This window comes from Heterodontus francisci, chromosome 37 (assembly GCF_036365525.1).
Source record: "Heterodontus francisci isolate sHetFra1 chromosome 37, sHetFra1.hap1, whole genome shotgun sequence".
Lineage (NCBI taxonomy): Eukaryota > Metazoa > Chordata > Chondrichthyes > Heterodontiformes > Heterodontidae > Heterodontus > Heterodontus francisci.
Window position 1 is genome coordinate 33,688,756 of NC_090407.1, and position 17,596 is coordinate 33,706,351.

At 42.0% G+C, this 17,596-nt stretch overlaps 1 protein-coding gene across 1 annotated transcript; it reads left to right on the forward strand.

The window, feature by feature from the left end:
* The first annotated feature begins 708 nt into the window (after positions 1-708).
* sst7 (somatostatin family member 7) lies at positions 709-6,681 on the forward strand. The gene is made up of 2 exons (XM_068016808.1): positions 709-886; positions 6,228-6,681. Exons 1-2 carry the CDS (start codon positions 782-784, stop codon positions 6,441-6,443), a joined length of 321 nt encoding a protein of 106 aa, XP_067872909.1. The 5' UTR covers positions 709-781; the 3' UTR covers positions 6,444-6,681.
* Positions 6,682-17,596: the final 10,915 nt, after the last annotated feature.

The following is a 17,596-nucleotide window of genomic DNA, read 5'->3' on the forward strand; positions in this document are numbered from 1 at the left end:
TGCATATGAAAAATGGGCACTTGGGAAAGATACTACAGTGCAAACTGTATTTGCAAAGCTGTACTCAGCAAAGAGAAAACATGTTTAGAGAAGCAGGTGTTCTAAAAATGAAGAGGGAACTCATTTATATTTTTAAAACAAATCATCTAATTCACTTCATAGCTTTTTTCTTTGACATAAAATGCAATATCAGATTTGGCACTTTTCAAATAATATTTCACAAATATCATCAGGAAATCTTTCAATCTTATTTTAATTACCTATTAGATAGGGTGACAGTCTTTTACATTAGCACTGTGCTATACCTCTCCAACAAATCTTCAGCACAAGGAAGATTCTGACTAAGAAATGTTCAATGTTAAATGTTGCCCGAATATTTTAAACTTGTTTCTGAAGTGAAGGCTCCTGCCTTAAGTCTGCAGACAGAAATTCAACATTTAATTTAATTCAGAATTTAAAATTTTCTCCTCAGTGCTTCTCATCTGCAGGCAGAGAATTGCAGAAATTCAACACAATAGGACTATTCTATTGAATGACGTGGTTCTAAAGTGAGCCTGGTCAGCTAATGGTTAATCTTGGACAGAGTGTAATTGTTTGGCTTTGATGGAGTCCTGATGTTTAATGAAGCTTTGGTCTGTGCGTCAGTGACTGGGGCTGTGCTGGGTTATAAAAAGGGTCGGAGATTGTCAAAGCCACACAGAGACTCTAAGGTCGAGGCGCATTGAGAAGATCTCGACCAGGCATCACTTCAATCCAATTCCAAGCGACTGAGAGCGTCAGCATGCAGCTACAGGGGATGGCAAGCCTAGTGTCCATACTGCTCATTGTGTCCAGTGTGAGGGCCACGGCACCTCTGGAAGACAGGCTGAGTCTTCGGGCAAATCAGGTGAGTCAGACTTAAAGACAAAATGTGTGAAGAATATCTGACCAAAAGAAAAAGACCAAAAAAAAGATTGATGAATAGAGAGGGAGAGAAAGAACGATGGAGAAAGTGAGGACAGAAGGAGTGAGAGGCAGACAGTGTGGGAGAGGTAAATGAATCGGGGGTGACAACTATAGAAAGGCAGAGACACAAAGAAACAAAGGAAATACATGAGTGGCAGAGGACAGATGGAGATAGAAAGAAAATGTGAGTAGCATTCGATTTTATCACAGTTTAGTGAAAACATTTTTCTTTCACTTTATGTGCAGAGGGACTTGCAGCCCAAAGAAGAGGAAATCTGCGAGAAAAAGAGAACGAGAGTCAGGCAGGTGGGATGAGAGTGAGTTGGATTGAGAGGAACTAAAATAGTGACAGAGAGAGTGAGACCAAACTGAGCGTGAGAGAAAATAACAGGTAAACAGAAGGAGGCAGAAAGAGAGTGAGGAAGATATGGTGAGAGGCAAAATATGTGTGAGGAAAAAAGAACAGATAAATGAACAGAAAAAGACAGAATTTGAGAAAGAAATAGAAAATGAGAGTGGCACAGAAGAGGCAGAGAGGTGGAAATAGTAGAGAGAAAATAACTGACAGAGGGTGAGAGAGAAAGCAAAAGTGAGACAAAGCGTATACAATGGAAAGTGAGAATGACAGAGGGAGACAGTGAGAGAGGAAAAGAAACAGAGTGTGAGAAAAAATATTTTTACACTGGAGCTTGTTTTGGCTGGATTTTGGGAGATTGATATCCAAGAGTGGTTTCTTGTTTTTTTTTGCAATAGTTATCACTGTGGCAAAATTTTAGACCCTTGAAAACCTGGCTGGATGAGCCTATCTCTGGGATAAGGGTAGTGTCGACACTGTACTCACATGGCTAGTGTCCCAAAATCTGATTTAAACATGCATCAGTGTAAAAGTGGCAAAAAAGACCTAGTGAGAGTGAGAGAGGTCTGGACAAATGGAGGACAGAAAGTAGAAAACAGAAAGAGAGAAACAAAATGAAAAGATTCAAGTACAAGTAAAGAACCCTTTCAATCTCTCGTACTGAATGTGGAGGAGGCAGTACCCTTTGAAAAGAAGTGAAGCTTCACAGTAACTAGGAGAGTGAGTGACATTTACTACAAAAACAGAAAGACATGTGGAGAATTAATAAGTAGAGACACTTGGCTGTGACAAGCAATAACATTACAAACTGTGTGTTCTCACCTCCCTGGTGCACAATTTCCATGAAGGCTGCCCCTTGTTATTAGTCTAATAGGTCACTTCACTCAATGTTAGTGTCACAGCAGCTTATTCACCAGCTCTGCTCAATGATGCCACAAGTATCAGTAACATCCCCTTATTGTTCAGTTCTCAGTGCCGTGTGGCTGAAAATGAATCCCCAAACTACAAATTACTGTCAGTGTTATAATTGTACCAACACTTCATGTACTCATATCTGATTCTCCTTTGGTTGAGCAGAGCTGTTAAATCATTGACAGTATGACTGCAAGTGTGAACTTTTAAATAGAGACTCAAGATTTTACTGTATGTTTTCTTTGTTAATTTTTCCTTTGCTGTTATCTTAATTCCAACAGGTGCTCCGGTCCTATTAAACCTGTCTCATTGTTAAATGAGCTTCTGTTTAATTATAAATGAACGAGGAAAGTAAATGCAGGACCCTCACTGTTGTTGAGTTGAAGGGAGAGGGTCCTTGGCAGGTGTAGCAACTCTGTAACGAATGCATGGATAAGGACAGATTTGGAGGCAAGGTTAAGGAGTCTAGCCGTTGAGATCAGTCTATGTTAAATATAAAATGCTTATCAGGTGCTGATTTCCATTTATATTACGAACAGCCAGGAGATGCTGCAACAGCGCAACTCAACAGTGCTCAACCCATGCAGCCGTTTTATCCTCACATCCAAAGTGAGCACTGATTGAATGCATCTCTGAATAAAGAACGAACGGCTCAGTGAACCCTGCCAGGACTTGAGCTCCGGACCCTCTTCCCCCAGGTTTGACTGACATATAGAAACTTTGCATCAATTCAAAGGTTCATCAATCAGACTTGATTTAGGTGAAGTTTTGTATTCACCAAAAACGATGAGCAGCAATGAATGGCGTTCTCATCTCGCAGATCAGCCCGACCAGTCAGATACAGAGTGAAGCTCCTATTGCGCTCCGCCAACAATACGCCATCGTGTCCACCCTTCCCGATTAGAACAGGCCACCTGCACCAGAGTGAAGTTTTCCATTCTCCACATTGGTCATCCTGCAGTCTCTCCGAGTGCGATTGCTCATTATGTGGTAGTTAGTGCTGAACTGTAGGTAGTTCTGTATACTAAACTCGGCAGAGCATTGGCTGGGCATTTCGTTTTTGCCGAAATTATTAAAGATTGGAAAGCTGACAACATCTATATGTACGGTCCCTTTATAACAGGCTTATTAGGCTAACCATTATTACAAGGTAAGATGATGTTAATAAAGGAACTAGGATATAGGGATGCATAAGCAGCAGTTTCTAGAATATCACTTTTGCGGGTTCAGTATATCAGCGACGGACTAACTGGTCAGCAGGGATGAGAGCAACTCGATCCCTATCTCCATAATTCCGACAGCAATAAATTCCGCATCTTATCCAAATCATTGGGGGAGACAGCAAGGGAGGGGTGGGGGTAGTGGTGGTAATCAGGAAATCGAGGGAGCGAAATTTGGCCAGAATTTTTGTAAGTAGCCGAAGATCAGATGCTTTGTTAATGGGGAATGTTGTGTGCTGGAAAACAAATAAATGAATAAATAAGTGAATGAAATTATTTTTATCGAGTTGGGGAAAGCAATGAGGCGTGAACTTTGGAAGCTTAAGAGCTGTTTCAGTACTCATAGGGGTAATTATTTTCCCCAATTATTCCAACCTGCTACTAAATAAGACACAGGATTTAACATTAATGTGCATAATGGATAAATGGGGCTACTGACTCTATAATCCACTGGACTGACAATTGAATGCTTTATAGATACGACTTGATCATCCTTTCAGATGAAATCTCACTCGTTCCCTGCTCTGTTACAAATGCAGAATTTTACAGCTTAAAAGTGTGACTTTCTTAAGTTGCAGTTTTGTTTCCTCCACGTTTTCTCTCCCTTTTCTCCCCTCCACTTTTGAAGGTGATAATCCCGTGCCAGGATATGGGGCCCTCCTAATACCTCACCGGGTGTGATCCTGAACGATGAATATCTGATCATGGGGTGAGACAGGGGGTGGTGATTACCAGCTGAACTTCATCTTATTTTCTCCTGATGCCCACAATCATTCATTTTCTAGTTGAATGTAGGATGTTCATGCAGGCGCTGAGGTCAATTGCAATATGCCTGCTTTATTTGAAATCAACTAAAACCAGGAATTGTATCTGGAACCTTCCTGGTCTGCCTGGCTGAGGACCAACCAGAGTTGCATTCTGATGACCCATTGGTGAGTTATAGGGCCTTCTCCCCCCCCCCCCCCCCCCCCCACCCCCCACTGGGGGGCCTCCTGTCATTTTGGAGAGGACATAATGCTCAATATATTGGTACAGTTGCTTAAAGAATGTACTGGGATTGTTATATCCAACTGAGCTGCTATGTAGCTAACCTACATGTTCCAATCAACTATGTAACCAAAGAGAACAGGTAACAGTTATCTTGTGAATGCAGAAAAACAGTAAAATCTCTTCAACACTGAAGGGTGGTGGTAGCTCATCCGTTCTATCCTTGGTGCAGCTTTACAGAGCTCTCCCTGCTGTACGTGTTAGAAGCCTTTATACTGCTCCCCCCTACCACAGAATATCATCCTGGGTGCCTGTGGTGGTCATACAGTTTATCTGGCACAGAAGGAGGCCATTCAGCCCATCCAGTCCATGCTAGCTCTGCACGGAGTTATCCAGTCAGTTCCACCTTCCCGCTCAATCCTCGTAGCCTTGCAAGTTTATTTCTTTCAAGTGTCATTCCAATTTCCCTTTGAAGTCCTTGATCCTCTCTGCTTCCACCACCCTTGTGGGCAGCAAGTTCCAGGTCATTACCACCCGCTGCATAAAAAAAGTTCTTCCTCATATTCCCCCTGTATCTCTTGCCCCAAATCTTCCACCTGTGTCCCCTAGTCCTGGTACCATTAGTTAACTTGCATCTCCCCCAAAATGCAGTCATTAAATTAGCAACAAAATCCTGCTCTGTGAAAACTTTAAATATAGGTTGTCATTTAGAAAAAAAACTTTTTCCAGAGTTATTATCGAATCTTACAGCAGAGAAGCAGGCTATTCACCCATCATGTCTGTGCTAGCTCTTTGAAAGAGACAGCCAATTAGTCCCATCCCCCTGTTCTTTCCCAGTGGGAAATCAACTACTCTGAAGGTTCCAGGTTCGATCCTCAGGCTGTGATGGATTTACTAATCCTAGCTGGAGTAATGGCTGGGCTGCTGCAATTGGTATAAGCAGATTGGACCGAGGAGGGGTTAAATCCTGGTCGTTATCCTGTGATACCTGCAGGGAGGCGGGCATGAGCAGATTTCAGGCAAGTGCAGGATCAGGCCTTGATGATAGAATCACTTGCTGACCCTCACGCTCTGGCCTCAAACATGAACAATCACCTGAGGTGTTAGAAGATGACCAGTGCTGATGGAACTATTCAGCAGCAAGAGCCATCACCTTTAATAAAGGAGGGGAGAAAATGAGTGAGGGGAGGGAGTGGTAATAGGATCAGAAAAACAATATGATCATTTTTAATGTTACTTAGCACTCTCGCCTCTGAGTCAGAAGGCTGTGGGTTCAAGTCCCACTCCAGAGAATTGAGCACATAATCCAGGTCAACGTTTCGATGCAGTGCTGCCTTGTTGAAGGTGCTGTCATTTGGATCAGATGTTAAACGGAGGCCCTGATAGACGTAAAAAAGCCACCTCCCCCTATAAACCTCCACCCCTCCCCTTCTCCAACCGCCGTATGTGGGCTCTTGCTGTGCGCAAATTGGTTGCCACGTTTCCCATATTAAAACAGTCTATACACTTCAAAAATACTTAATTGCTTGCAAAGTGCTCTGACTAGGGGCCACAAAAGAGCTACAGAAATACAAATTCTTTCTTTCCTTACTTGAGAGAAGGGAAGTCTGCAAAGGCTCAGATTGGAAAAAAATGTTTAAAAAAGCGGATACTCCTTTAACCCAGGACATCCCTTGCTTTGATGTGAAAACAAAATCTCTCAAACCCCGCATTTTTTTAATGTGCTTAATCCTTCCGAGCGCAATTTCCCACAGGTAACAAGGAAGGTAACATAGCGACAAATGTATGTTTTGTGTTTTGTCCATCAGGAGTTGAACAAAGAAAGGAAAGAAATCATTTTGAAGCTGTTATCTGGATTGCTCGACTCCAGCAGCAATCAAATCGGCCTTGAGAGCACTTTCCCCGATGCAGAGGATGTGGATGAGATGAAAGTGGAAGAGCGGTCCCGTTTCAGTCAGTTACCGCAAAGAGAGCGCAAAGCTCCCTGCAAAAACTTCTTCTGGAAAACCTTCACCTCCTGCTGACGCCAGAAGTCACCACGTCGCCGAAAATTAAAGCCGTCGAGAAAGGAACTGATTTAGCACTGTACATAAACTGCCTTTTATTTTATTCCTCTGTGGGGTAACGTTTTCTTTCATGCGCAAGAAAAATTAAAAAAAAGCATGACTGTGTAATTTCGCTGCAACCTGTATGTATTTTTTTCCCCCAGTAATGTCGTAGAGTAATAAAGTGGATCCGAGAGAAACCAATTGATTCGATCATTTACTGACTGAGCTTTCCAAAGGGCGATTTGATGATCTGGGGAGTGAGGATCTTGAGGGAGAAAGAGAGGAAAAGTGAAAGCCAGAAAGAGAGGCAATGAGAGACAGTGAACGCGGGATGGTGAGAGAGACTGGATTAAAGGAGAGAGGGTGGTTAATAAGGGAAGAGAGGCAGAGAAAGGGAGAGGGCAATAAGAGAAAGAGACAGAGGGAGAACCCGATAGTGAAGGAGGTAAATGAGAGATAATGAGAGAGATTCGTGAAGAAAGAAAGCAAGAATGATAGGGAGATAAAGAGATATAAAGAATGATACAGTAACAAGGGAAAGAGACAATGGCAGTGAAATAGAGACACCGAAACAACAAGCCAGCAAAAATGTAAGAGTGAGAAATATGGTTCTCCCAAGATAGCAAGGCAGTGTTTAAGAAATGAAGAAAAGGAAGAATGGGACATGAGGAAGGGAGCAAGTGAAACTGACAGTGAGAGAGAAAAGAGTTTGTGAGGAAGAGAGAAGTATTCTGCTTCCCCCAGTGAGAGCTGAGTGTCTCCAGTTCTCTGTGACACATTCTTACACTATCAGTAACAGGGACATGGCAATTGAGTTTAATCCTCATTAAAGAGTACTCGTTATGAACACTTGACTGATTATTTCAAACTCATCCATAAAATATGACTCACATAAACGTTTAAAAGAATAACCCACTCTCACAGCTATCATTCTTCCACCAGAGTTTCATTTAGGGTGACATTTTAAAGAGGCTGTGTTGTTTTGTTTAGTTTCGTTTAGTTTTAGTTTAGAGATACAGCACTGAAACAGGCCCTTCGGCCCACCGAGTCTGTGCCGACCATCAACCACCCATCTATACTAATCCTACACTAATTCCATATCTCTACCACATCCACACCTGTCCCTATATTTCCCTACCACCTACCTATACTAGGGGCAATTTATAATGGCCAATTTACCTATCAACCTGCAAGTCTTTGGCATGTGGGAGGAAACCGGAGCACCCGGAGGAAACCCATGCAGACACAGGGAGAACTTGCAAACTCCACACAGGCAGTACCCAGAATTGAACCCAGTCGCTGGAGCTGTGAGGCTGCGGTGCTAACCACTGCGCCACTGTGCCGCAGTGACCATGAGGCCAAATCTAAGATGGCAGTGACCATAGAATAACAAGTAACTTTTGCCCATTATATTTCTGAGCCACTGTAAAGGTGTAATGCAGAACTTTTTAAAATGTCATTGTTTCTCTGCTGGATGTGCTCAATTTGGGCTTAAAGAGTCTTTGTTCTACAAGACGGATTTTCAAAATGATATCAGCCTTCCCTGCCACTACAATTCAGTCATTCTGCAATTTAATAAAATACTCAAGGGAATAAGTTAATATTTTGAAACAAGTACAAATTAAAGTCCAGAGGATACTTGAAAGAGGAAGGTAAAATTATAATGCTGGAAAATCAAAGTATAAACAGAAAATGAACTGCAGATCAGTCAGCATCTCAAAGAAATAAGGCACTTTATCAGAGGTGCCACCTTCCAGCTGAGACTTTCAAACAAGACCCCATCTACCTTCACAGGTGGATGTAAAAGATCCCATGGCATTAGTTGATGAAGAGCAGAGGAGCTGTCCCAGCCAACATTCATCCCTCTACCAATACCCCAAATGCAGAGTCATTTATTGCATTATTGCTTGTAGGGCCTTGTTGGCTGTAGGTGTGTTCTTCTGTTACAACAGTGAGAGTACTTCAAAACAAAGGTACTTCATTGGCTGTGAAGCACTTTGGGATGTCCTGAGGATGTGAAAGGTGCTACATAAATGCAAGTTATTTTGGGGTTTGGTGGCATCAGTCATTCCCATGAGTGTTCTTTCTTTTATGGAAACTGACACAAACAGCCCTGTATCAACTTGTATGTACGAGTTGTCCGAGAGTGTAACAATAGCACACACACCCCAACATCAATCCATGACCTGAACTGGATATTCCCGTCTTTCACGCATGCCCTTCCCTCTGATGTTAGGCCAAGAAAACACCTGTATCACACTCACACAAAGTGCAATGATTGGAAAATACAGAACCCAAAGTGAAGAGTTATAAAAATTGACTTTTTCTTTAAGATAGTGGCAATGTGTTGCAAAATGGCTGTTGAAGGTCAGAAATCCTGGCCGTGTATATTCAAACTGTCTTACTGTCTGTTAAGAACAAAAGGATACAAGCTAAGAGGTGTCAATTACACCCACCCTGAACCAATCAAGAGACATTTTTGAATGGAAAGGGTTCTTATGAAACAAAAAAGGTGTGAAGTAGCCACAGACTGGGCCATTGTTGGTCACCACAGGGAGGGGGCTCTGCATCTCCCAACAGAGGCACCATTTTGACCTTAAAAAGTAGCTCTCTGGAGAGATAGAGAGAGAGAGAGAGAGGATCAGAACAAACACATCGTGTCCTTGCTGGTCATCAAGCACCTATCTATTCTAATCCTATTTTCCAACACTTGGCCTGCAGCCTTGAATACTGTGGTGTTTCAAGTGCATATCTAAATACTTCTTAAATGTTGTGAGGATTCCTGCCTCGACCACCCCTTAAGGCAATGTGTTCCAGATTCCAACCATCCTATGGGTGAAAAGTTTTTTTCCTCAACTCCCTTCTAAACCTCCTGCCCCTTACCTTAAATCTATGTCCCCTGGTTATTGACACCTCTGCTAAGGGAAAAAGTTTCTTCTTATCTACCCTATCTATGCCCCTCATAATTTTGTATACCTCACTCAGTTCCCCCCTCAGCCTTCTCTGCTCTAAGGAAAACAACCCTAGCCTATCCAGTCTCTCTTCATAGCTGAAATGCTCCAGCCCAGGCAACATCCTGGTGAATCTCCTCTGCACCTTCTCCAGTGCAATCACATCCTTCCTATAGTGTGGCAACCAGAACTCTGTTTCTGTGCTGTATAACTCTATGACTCTATCATGAAAGCTTATCCAGCAAAAGCCAAAGAAGGAGCCCCTGCTGTGAAATCACACATTAACATGTTACAGCAGAGAACTGAAAGTGATCACCATCTCTAGATTGAAGTCTCAACTGCCAGAGAAATCTACAAACAACCCAGGCCTACAACTTTCAAAGACAATTGACCTCCAAGAAGATTCAACAGGTTTACCCTGAACATCAAAAACCTACCTCACTTCAAACCACTTACCCCTTTTCCTTTCTGTCTATCTTTTCTTGTGTGTGCGCGCGCGTGAGTGAATGCGTGTGTGGGTGCGGTTGCAACTATTTTGGGAATGAATATTGCTCAATAAATAGTTAATCTTCTGTTTTAAACCTACAAGAAAACCTGTCACTGTCAGCTTATTTAACAAATAAAACACAAAGGGATTAAAACCCTAGTAACAAAAACACTTGCAGTCAGTTGGGAGATGAACAGTGGGAACCACCCACACCCCTTACCACCTAGCCGTAACACTTGGTAAGATGAGACTTGACACAAATTGATTTATTGCATAGCTAGGTGAATATACAGAATGGCAGTAATAAGCAGGCTCAGTTAACTCAAGCAATACAAAGTATCTTCACATAATAATACAATATTAAAGCACCCAGGTTCCCTCTAAAGGAGGCCATCTTTCTTGATTTAAACAAGGTAATTTCTGACTATTCTCTCCCACACTCTAGCTGTCTCTCAGCCTTTTGCTGCCTGACTGTCATGCATCATTCTGTTTCAAAACCCTCCTGTTTGACTGTCTGTCTCTGTTTCTTTTATCTCTCATTGTTCACAGCCAGGAAAAGAAGGTCTACCAGACTGCCCACGAAGCCCCCAGGACCAATGACCAATGTTCCCTTTGAACCATGTGTATGCATGGCCGTGCAGCAACCCAGAAAGTACCACGCAGGCCATGTTCTGTGTCAAATGCCACACGTGTGCAACTGCAAAAGATATAAAGGTACTGTGCGTTGAAAAAACTGGCCCCACACAAGAAATTTTAAAGGGAACATTGCCAGTGACTCCCCAACACAAAGTATTTATCGTTTACTGTACAAGCTAACAAATTGCTTATTATTCACTGGCTATGAGGAAGCAACCTCAAAACTAGCTCATTAGCATCTTATCTACATAGCATCTCAGACATCTCAACCTCCTAGTGCGAGTGTACTGGTCTGATGTAAGGGACAGGGTCAAACTCATACCAGTGAGTAGATAATGCAGCTTTAATGTACATCTTGATGTCTTGGTGCTGTGATGTGCACTGATCCTAGGATAGTCTGTTAGATTTAATGGAGTTACAAAGGTTTAAAATGTCCATCACCTACTTGCATGTTTTAGCAAGCAGGGGATGCATGAATTGGACTGTGACTTGAGTGGGCTATTCTGTAATTTTTGCTGTGAGTATAAATCTATTTAATGCAGGCAAAAGGTGGACAGCAAGTGACGTGAGGCAATTGCAAAGAAAAGTAGAATGTTAAAATGTAATTCCAAGGACTATTCAGTATAAAACTCAAAGAATGAGTGTGCCCTTCTACAAGACTTTAGATAATCCTCATCTGGAATACTCTGTTCAGTTTTGGGCCTTTCATATGGTGAGTGATATGGAAGCCCTGGAATTGGTTCAAAGATGGGCCACGAGAATGAATATTTTACTAGCCCTTAGGCTGAGCTAATAGGCTGAGATAACTGGGTCTTTTTACTCTAGAAAAGCACAGGCTTTGCAGTGGTAAAATTGAAGTGGTTAAAATGGTTAATAGACTACATGTGTCTATGTGGACAGACTAAACTAATTATGTTAGGGGAAATTAGGGGGCATTTTTATATACTAAGCAAGCGAGGGATGAGTTTAGCTGTCAGAAGGTTCTCTTTACGTAGGATGTTGTCAACACTTTGTACAAGTCAGTGGCTTAAATGGATTGGCTGCAACAGTTCAAAAAGCTGTAGGAGTTCTTTGCTGTAGCTAATAACACAAAAGTTGGGAGGAACTCTGGCTATGTATCTCATGGTCACAATGATTTCTTGGAACTCATTTTGATCACTGCAGGGGTTGGAGAGGAATTTCCCAGATATTTCTTTCCCCTGAATTGTTCTAGGTTTCTTTGCCGCTCTGAGGAGATGACATGAACACAAGGGTACACTGGGCACCATGATGCTTCATTGCATCTTTAGGAAGCATTGAATAGTGTGTGTAATGTGTATTCCTGGCTATTTCTGTACTTTACCAGTGAAATCTACACTCATGGACCCCTTAGCTTGATCAGTTGGTGAAACACAGTACCTAATGTTGTCTTAAACAATACAGACCAAGAAGGTTCCAGACTTGAGACCTAGCTATCGCTGTAACCTCTCCCAGCCCTACAACCCTCCGAGTTGCTGCACTCCCCCAATTTTGGCTTTGCATGCCCCCGATTTTAATCGCTGCATCATTGGTTGCCGTGCCTTCAGCTGCCTCGGCCCTAAGCTCTGGAAATCCCTCCCTAAATCTCTTTGCCGCTCCACTGCTCTCTCCTCCTATAAGACCATACACCATATGAATTAGGAGCAGAAGTAGGCCATTCAGCCCGTCGAATCTGCTCTGCCATTTAATAAGATCATGGCTGATCTGTTTCTGTCTCGAATTCCACACTCCCATCTACCCCCGATAACCTTAAATTCCCTTACCTAACACGAATCTATCTACCTCCACCTTAAAAATATTCAATGACCCCCGCCTTCACCACCTTCTGAGGCAGAGAATTCCAAAGTCGCACAACCCTCTGAGAGAAAAAACTTCTCCTCGTCTCTGTCCTAAAAGGGCAACCCCTAATTTTCAAACATGCCCCCTAGTTCTGGACTCACCCTCAAGAGGAAACATCCCCTCCAAATTCACCCTGTCAAGACTGTTCAGGACCTTATAAACTTCAATCAAGTCTCCCCTCACTCTTCTAAACTCCAGTGAAAACAAGCCCAGTCTGTCCAACCTTTCCTCATAGGACAACCCGCTTATTCCAGGTAGCAATCTAGTAAACCTCCTCTGAACCGCCTCCAACATATTCACTTCTTTCCTTAAATAAGGAGACCAAAACTACACAGAGAATTCGAGATGTGGTCTCACCAATGCCCTGTATAACTGAAGCATAACATCCTTACTTTTATTTTCAATTCCTCTCGAAATAAAGGATAGCATTCCATTAGCCTTTTTTGTTACTTGCTGTACCTGCATATTAACCTTTTGTGACTTATGCACTAGAACACCTAGACTCCTCTGCATCTTGGAATTCTGCAGTCATTCCCTGTTTAAGAAATACTCTACTTTTTTTATTCTTCCTGCCAAAGTGAATAACTTCACATTTTCCCACATTATACTTCATCTGCCAGATTTTTGCTCATTCACTCAACCTATCTATATCGGTCTGCAACTTCCTTATGTCCTCTTCACAACATACTTTTCTACCTATCTTTGTGTCATCTGCAAATTTAGCTACCATGCCATTGCTCCCCTGATTGAAGTCATTGATATAAATGGTAAAAAGTTGAGGCCCCAGCACAGACCCCTGGGGTCTGCACTTGTCACATCCTGCCAATCAGAAAAGAACCCATTTATGCATACTCTCTGTTTTCTGCCAGCCAGCCAATCTTCTATCCATGCTAATATGTTACCCCCTACACCATGAGCTGCTACTTTGCACAATAACCTTTTATGTGGCACCTTGTCAAGTGCCTTCTGGAAATCCAAGTTCAGCACGTCAATGGACTCCCCTTTATCCACAATGCATGTTACTCCTTCAAAGAACTCCAATAAGTTGGTTAAACATGAGTTCCCTTTCACAAAACTATGCTGACTATTCCCGATTACCTTGAGTTTTTCTAAGTGCCTAGCTATAGCCTCCTTAATGATCGATTCTAACACCTTCCCCATGACAGACGTCAAGCTAACTGGCCTATAGTTACCTGTTTTCTGCCTTCCCCCCTTCTTGATTAGGGGGGTTGTATTTGCTAATTTCCAGTCTGATGGAACTTTTCCAGAATCTAGCAAATTTTGAAAAATTAATTAGCCACCTCTTTTAAGATCCTAGGATGAAGCCCATCAGGACCTAAGGACTTGTCAGCCCGCAGCTCCATTAGCTTGGTCAGTACTGCTTCCCTGGTGATTGCAATTTCACCAAGTTCCTCTCTTCCTTCGACCTCCTGATTTATAGCTAGTACTGGAATGTTTTAGTATCCTCTATAGTGAAGACAGAAGCAATATATTTGTTCATTTCATCCGCTATTTCCTTATTATCTACTATTGACTCCCCATTCTCATTCTCTAGAGGACCAACACTCACTTTACTTACTCTTTTCCTTTTTAAACATCTGTAGAAACTCTTGCTATCAGTTTTTACATTTCGAGCTAGCTTCCTCTCATACTCTTATTTCTTTCTCCTGATTAACCTTTTAGTCATTCTCTGACGTTCTTAACAGTCTGACCAATCATCTGATCTCCCATTCATCTTTGCACAATTATATGCTTTTTCCTTAAGTTTGATACTTTCCTTAATGTCTTTAGTTAACCACGGATGGTGGGTCCTCCCCTTAGAATCTTTCTTTATAGTAGGGATATACTTATTCTGAGCTTTCTGAAATATTGCCTTAAATGTCTGCCACTGCTTCTCTATTGATCTATCTCCTAGCCTAGTAACCCAGTTCACTTCAGCTCGCTCAGCTTTCATGCCACATAGTTGCCCTTATTTAAGTTTAAAATACTAGTCTTAGACTCACTCCTCTCTCTTTCAAACTGAATGTAAAATTCAATCATATTGTGGTCACTGCTACCTAGAGGTGCCTTTACTCTGAGATCATTAATTAATCCAGTCTACCAAGTGTAATATAACCTGCTCTCTGGTTGGTTCTAGAATGTGCTGCTGAAAGAAACTATCTCGAAAGCATTCTATGAACTCCTCATCCAGGTTACTATTGCCAATCTGATTTTTCCAGTTTATATGTAGATTAAAATCACTCATGATTATTGCAGTCCCTTTATCACAAGCACCCAATATTTCTTCTTGGATAATTCGTCCTACATTGTGGTTACTGTTAGGGAGCCTGAAGACCACTCCCACTAGACTTCTTTCCCCTACTATTCCTCATCTCCACCCAAATCGATTCTACATCCTGATCTCCTGAACCAAGGTCATCGCTAACTATTGCATCAATGCCATCCTTGATTAACAGTGCTACCCCTCCACCTTTACCCAGCTTCCTATTCTTCTTGAATGTTGTATACCCCTCAATATTCAGGATCCAATCCTTGTCATCCTGCAGCCATGTCTTCGTAATGGTTATCAGATCATATTTATTTACTTCAATGTGCACTATCAGTTTGTCTACTTTATGAATGCTACATGCATTCAGATACAGAGCTTTTAGTTTTGTCTTTTTGTTATCTTTGTAACATCTAGTCTTGACTGTTGGTGTGGGCTTAGATTTTTTCTCTCTGTCCCTTCCTGTCATTCTCTGACCTACATTTCCCATATTACTATTCTGCTCTCCTGCCTTGACTCTACCCCTTGATTTGCTACATCTACCCTGGCTTGATCCCTTGCCCCCCTTGTTTAGTTTAAAGCCCTCTCTACTTCACTAGTTATACAGTTTGTTAGAAGATTGGTCCCAGCATGGTTCAGGTGCAGACGTTCCCAAAGGTACAGCCCCCACTTTCCCAATACTGGTGTCAGTGCCCCAAGAACCGAAACCCACTTCTCCCATCCCAGTCTTTGAGCCACATATTCATTTCACTAATCTTATGTGCCCCCTGCCAATTGGCACGTGGCTCAGGTAATAATCCAGAGATTATTACCCTTGAAGTTCTGTTCTTCAATTTGTTGCCTAACTCCTCATACTGTCTAAGCAGAACCTCTTTCCTAGTCTTACCTATATCATTGGTATCACATGGACCACGACAAGTGGATCCTCCCCCTCCCACTCCAAGTTCCTGTCCAGCCCTGAGCAGATATCCCAAACCCTGGCAGGCAACACAGCCTTCTCGACGCACGCTCTCGGCTGCACAGAACAGTGTCGATCCCCCTCACTATACTATCCCCTACTACCACTACATTCCTTTTCACTCCCCCCACTTGAATGGCTTCCTGTAGCCAGTCTGCTCATCCACCTTGCAGACCTCGCTTTCATCCACACAGGTTGAGAGCGTCCTTGGCATCCAGGAGCTCCCACATACCACAGCAACAACATAACACCTGTCCTGCCATTGTTATTTATGCTATTAGTTAATTTACTTTAATTACTTTCTTAATTAACTTAGAATAATTCCTAGAATTTACTGTGCTTATTGAATGCGAGTACTACCTTCAACTAAAGTTATACTTTTCTTGATTACACAGATATGTAGACCTTCCTATTGGTAATAGACCTTACAAATGCTAATAACGCTTTGCCAATTTTAATAAACCTTACTACTATTAGTAAACCTCACAAATACTGATAAATGCTAATAATGCTTAATGTAGCTTATGCATTAAGTTGTCCGAATTTGAGTGAATACACTTCCTGCTATTCTCTTTCTCTCTCTCACTCTTTATGATAAATTATCAAATTCGCTTTAGTTTTTAGTTTATATACGAATGAATCAATCAAGTCTTATTTTATATGCTTTAGATGAAATTAAATTAAAAATTTACCGGTATACTCACCCCAGCCGCTGTCTGTTTCCCTGCTCTCTTGGTCGACTGTGATGTCACTCTCTTGTCACTTTTCAATTTTTTCCCCCCTTACTCTGCTCCTGCTGCTCTCTCTCTCTCTCTCTGGCCTCCGGTTTCTTGGCGTGCTTTTTAAAGATACTCCTTAAAACCTACCTCTTTGACCAAGACCTATCTCCTTTTGTGGCTTGGTATTAAATTTTGCTTGATACTGCTTCTATGAAGCACCTTGGCACATTTTGCTACATTCTAGGCAAGTTGTTGTTGCTATTGAGCTTGCTCAGGGATGTTCAACCTGCAATCCTAGGGCCACATGCTGGGCCCTCAGCCTTAGCAACCCAGCTGTCAAAGCTGAGGTCCCTAGAACTGATATCCGCTCGTATTTGCCATTTGCTTACTTGTCGTTTTTAAATGTTGTGGACCTAGGGGTTTGGAAAGGGCTGTCTTTTAACCACTATTAGCTCACTGATTGATAAGTCCTGAATGAGAAGATAAAGATCTGTAACTTGAGCAACCTGAGTCATGTGCAACAACATGGGAACATTAATTTTAGGCATACTGAAAATAAACTGGTGGGGAAAATATTGTACTTGTCCCAGCTTCCAAAATATACAATAAAAAGCCAGCGACGCACACAAAACCATTGACTATGATTGGTTTTATAGCATAGATATGTTTAAGGGGAAGCTAGATAAACACATGAGGCAGAAAGGACTAGAAGGATATGCTGATAGGATTAGGTGAAGAGAGGAGTGAGGAGGCTTGTGTGTCACATAGAGAAGTTGGGCTGAATGGCCTGATTCTGTACTGTACATTGAATGTAATGTTAATAACCAGTGTAATATTACAGGTGTACATGTGTGAGCTGGGGCCTCATAGCGCATTCAGTTTGTGGGAGCCATTTTATTCATTTGCCACATATTGCTATATTCAGTCACTTTTCCTGTCTATGTTTCTGCTCCTGAGATAAAAGATCTGGATTTAATAATCAAATACCAGGGATGGGACACAGATCTTAGCATCTGAATTAAACAAGCACCAGTGTAAATATAGCTTGAGAGCAGTTGATTGGAAGTTTAATTCATTCATGGGACATGGAAGTGCTGGAAAGTCCAGCATTTATTGTCCATCCCTAACTGCCCATCTTGATAAGCCATTTCAGAGGGCAATTAAGAGTCATCCACATTGTTGTGGGTCTGGAATCACATGTAGGCCAGACCAGGTGAGGACAGTAGATTTCCTTCCCTAAAGGACATTAGTGAAC

Coding starts and splice junctions, on each gene's coding strand:
- sst7 (XM_068016808.1), top strand. CDS start 782: ATGCAGCTACAGGGGATGGCAAGCCTAGTGTCCATACTGCTCATTGTG. Junction 887..6,227: donor TGAGTCTTCGGGCAAATCAG/GTGAGTCAGACT, acceptor TTTGTCCATCAG/GAGTTGAACAAAGAAAGGAA.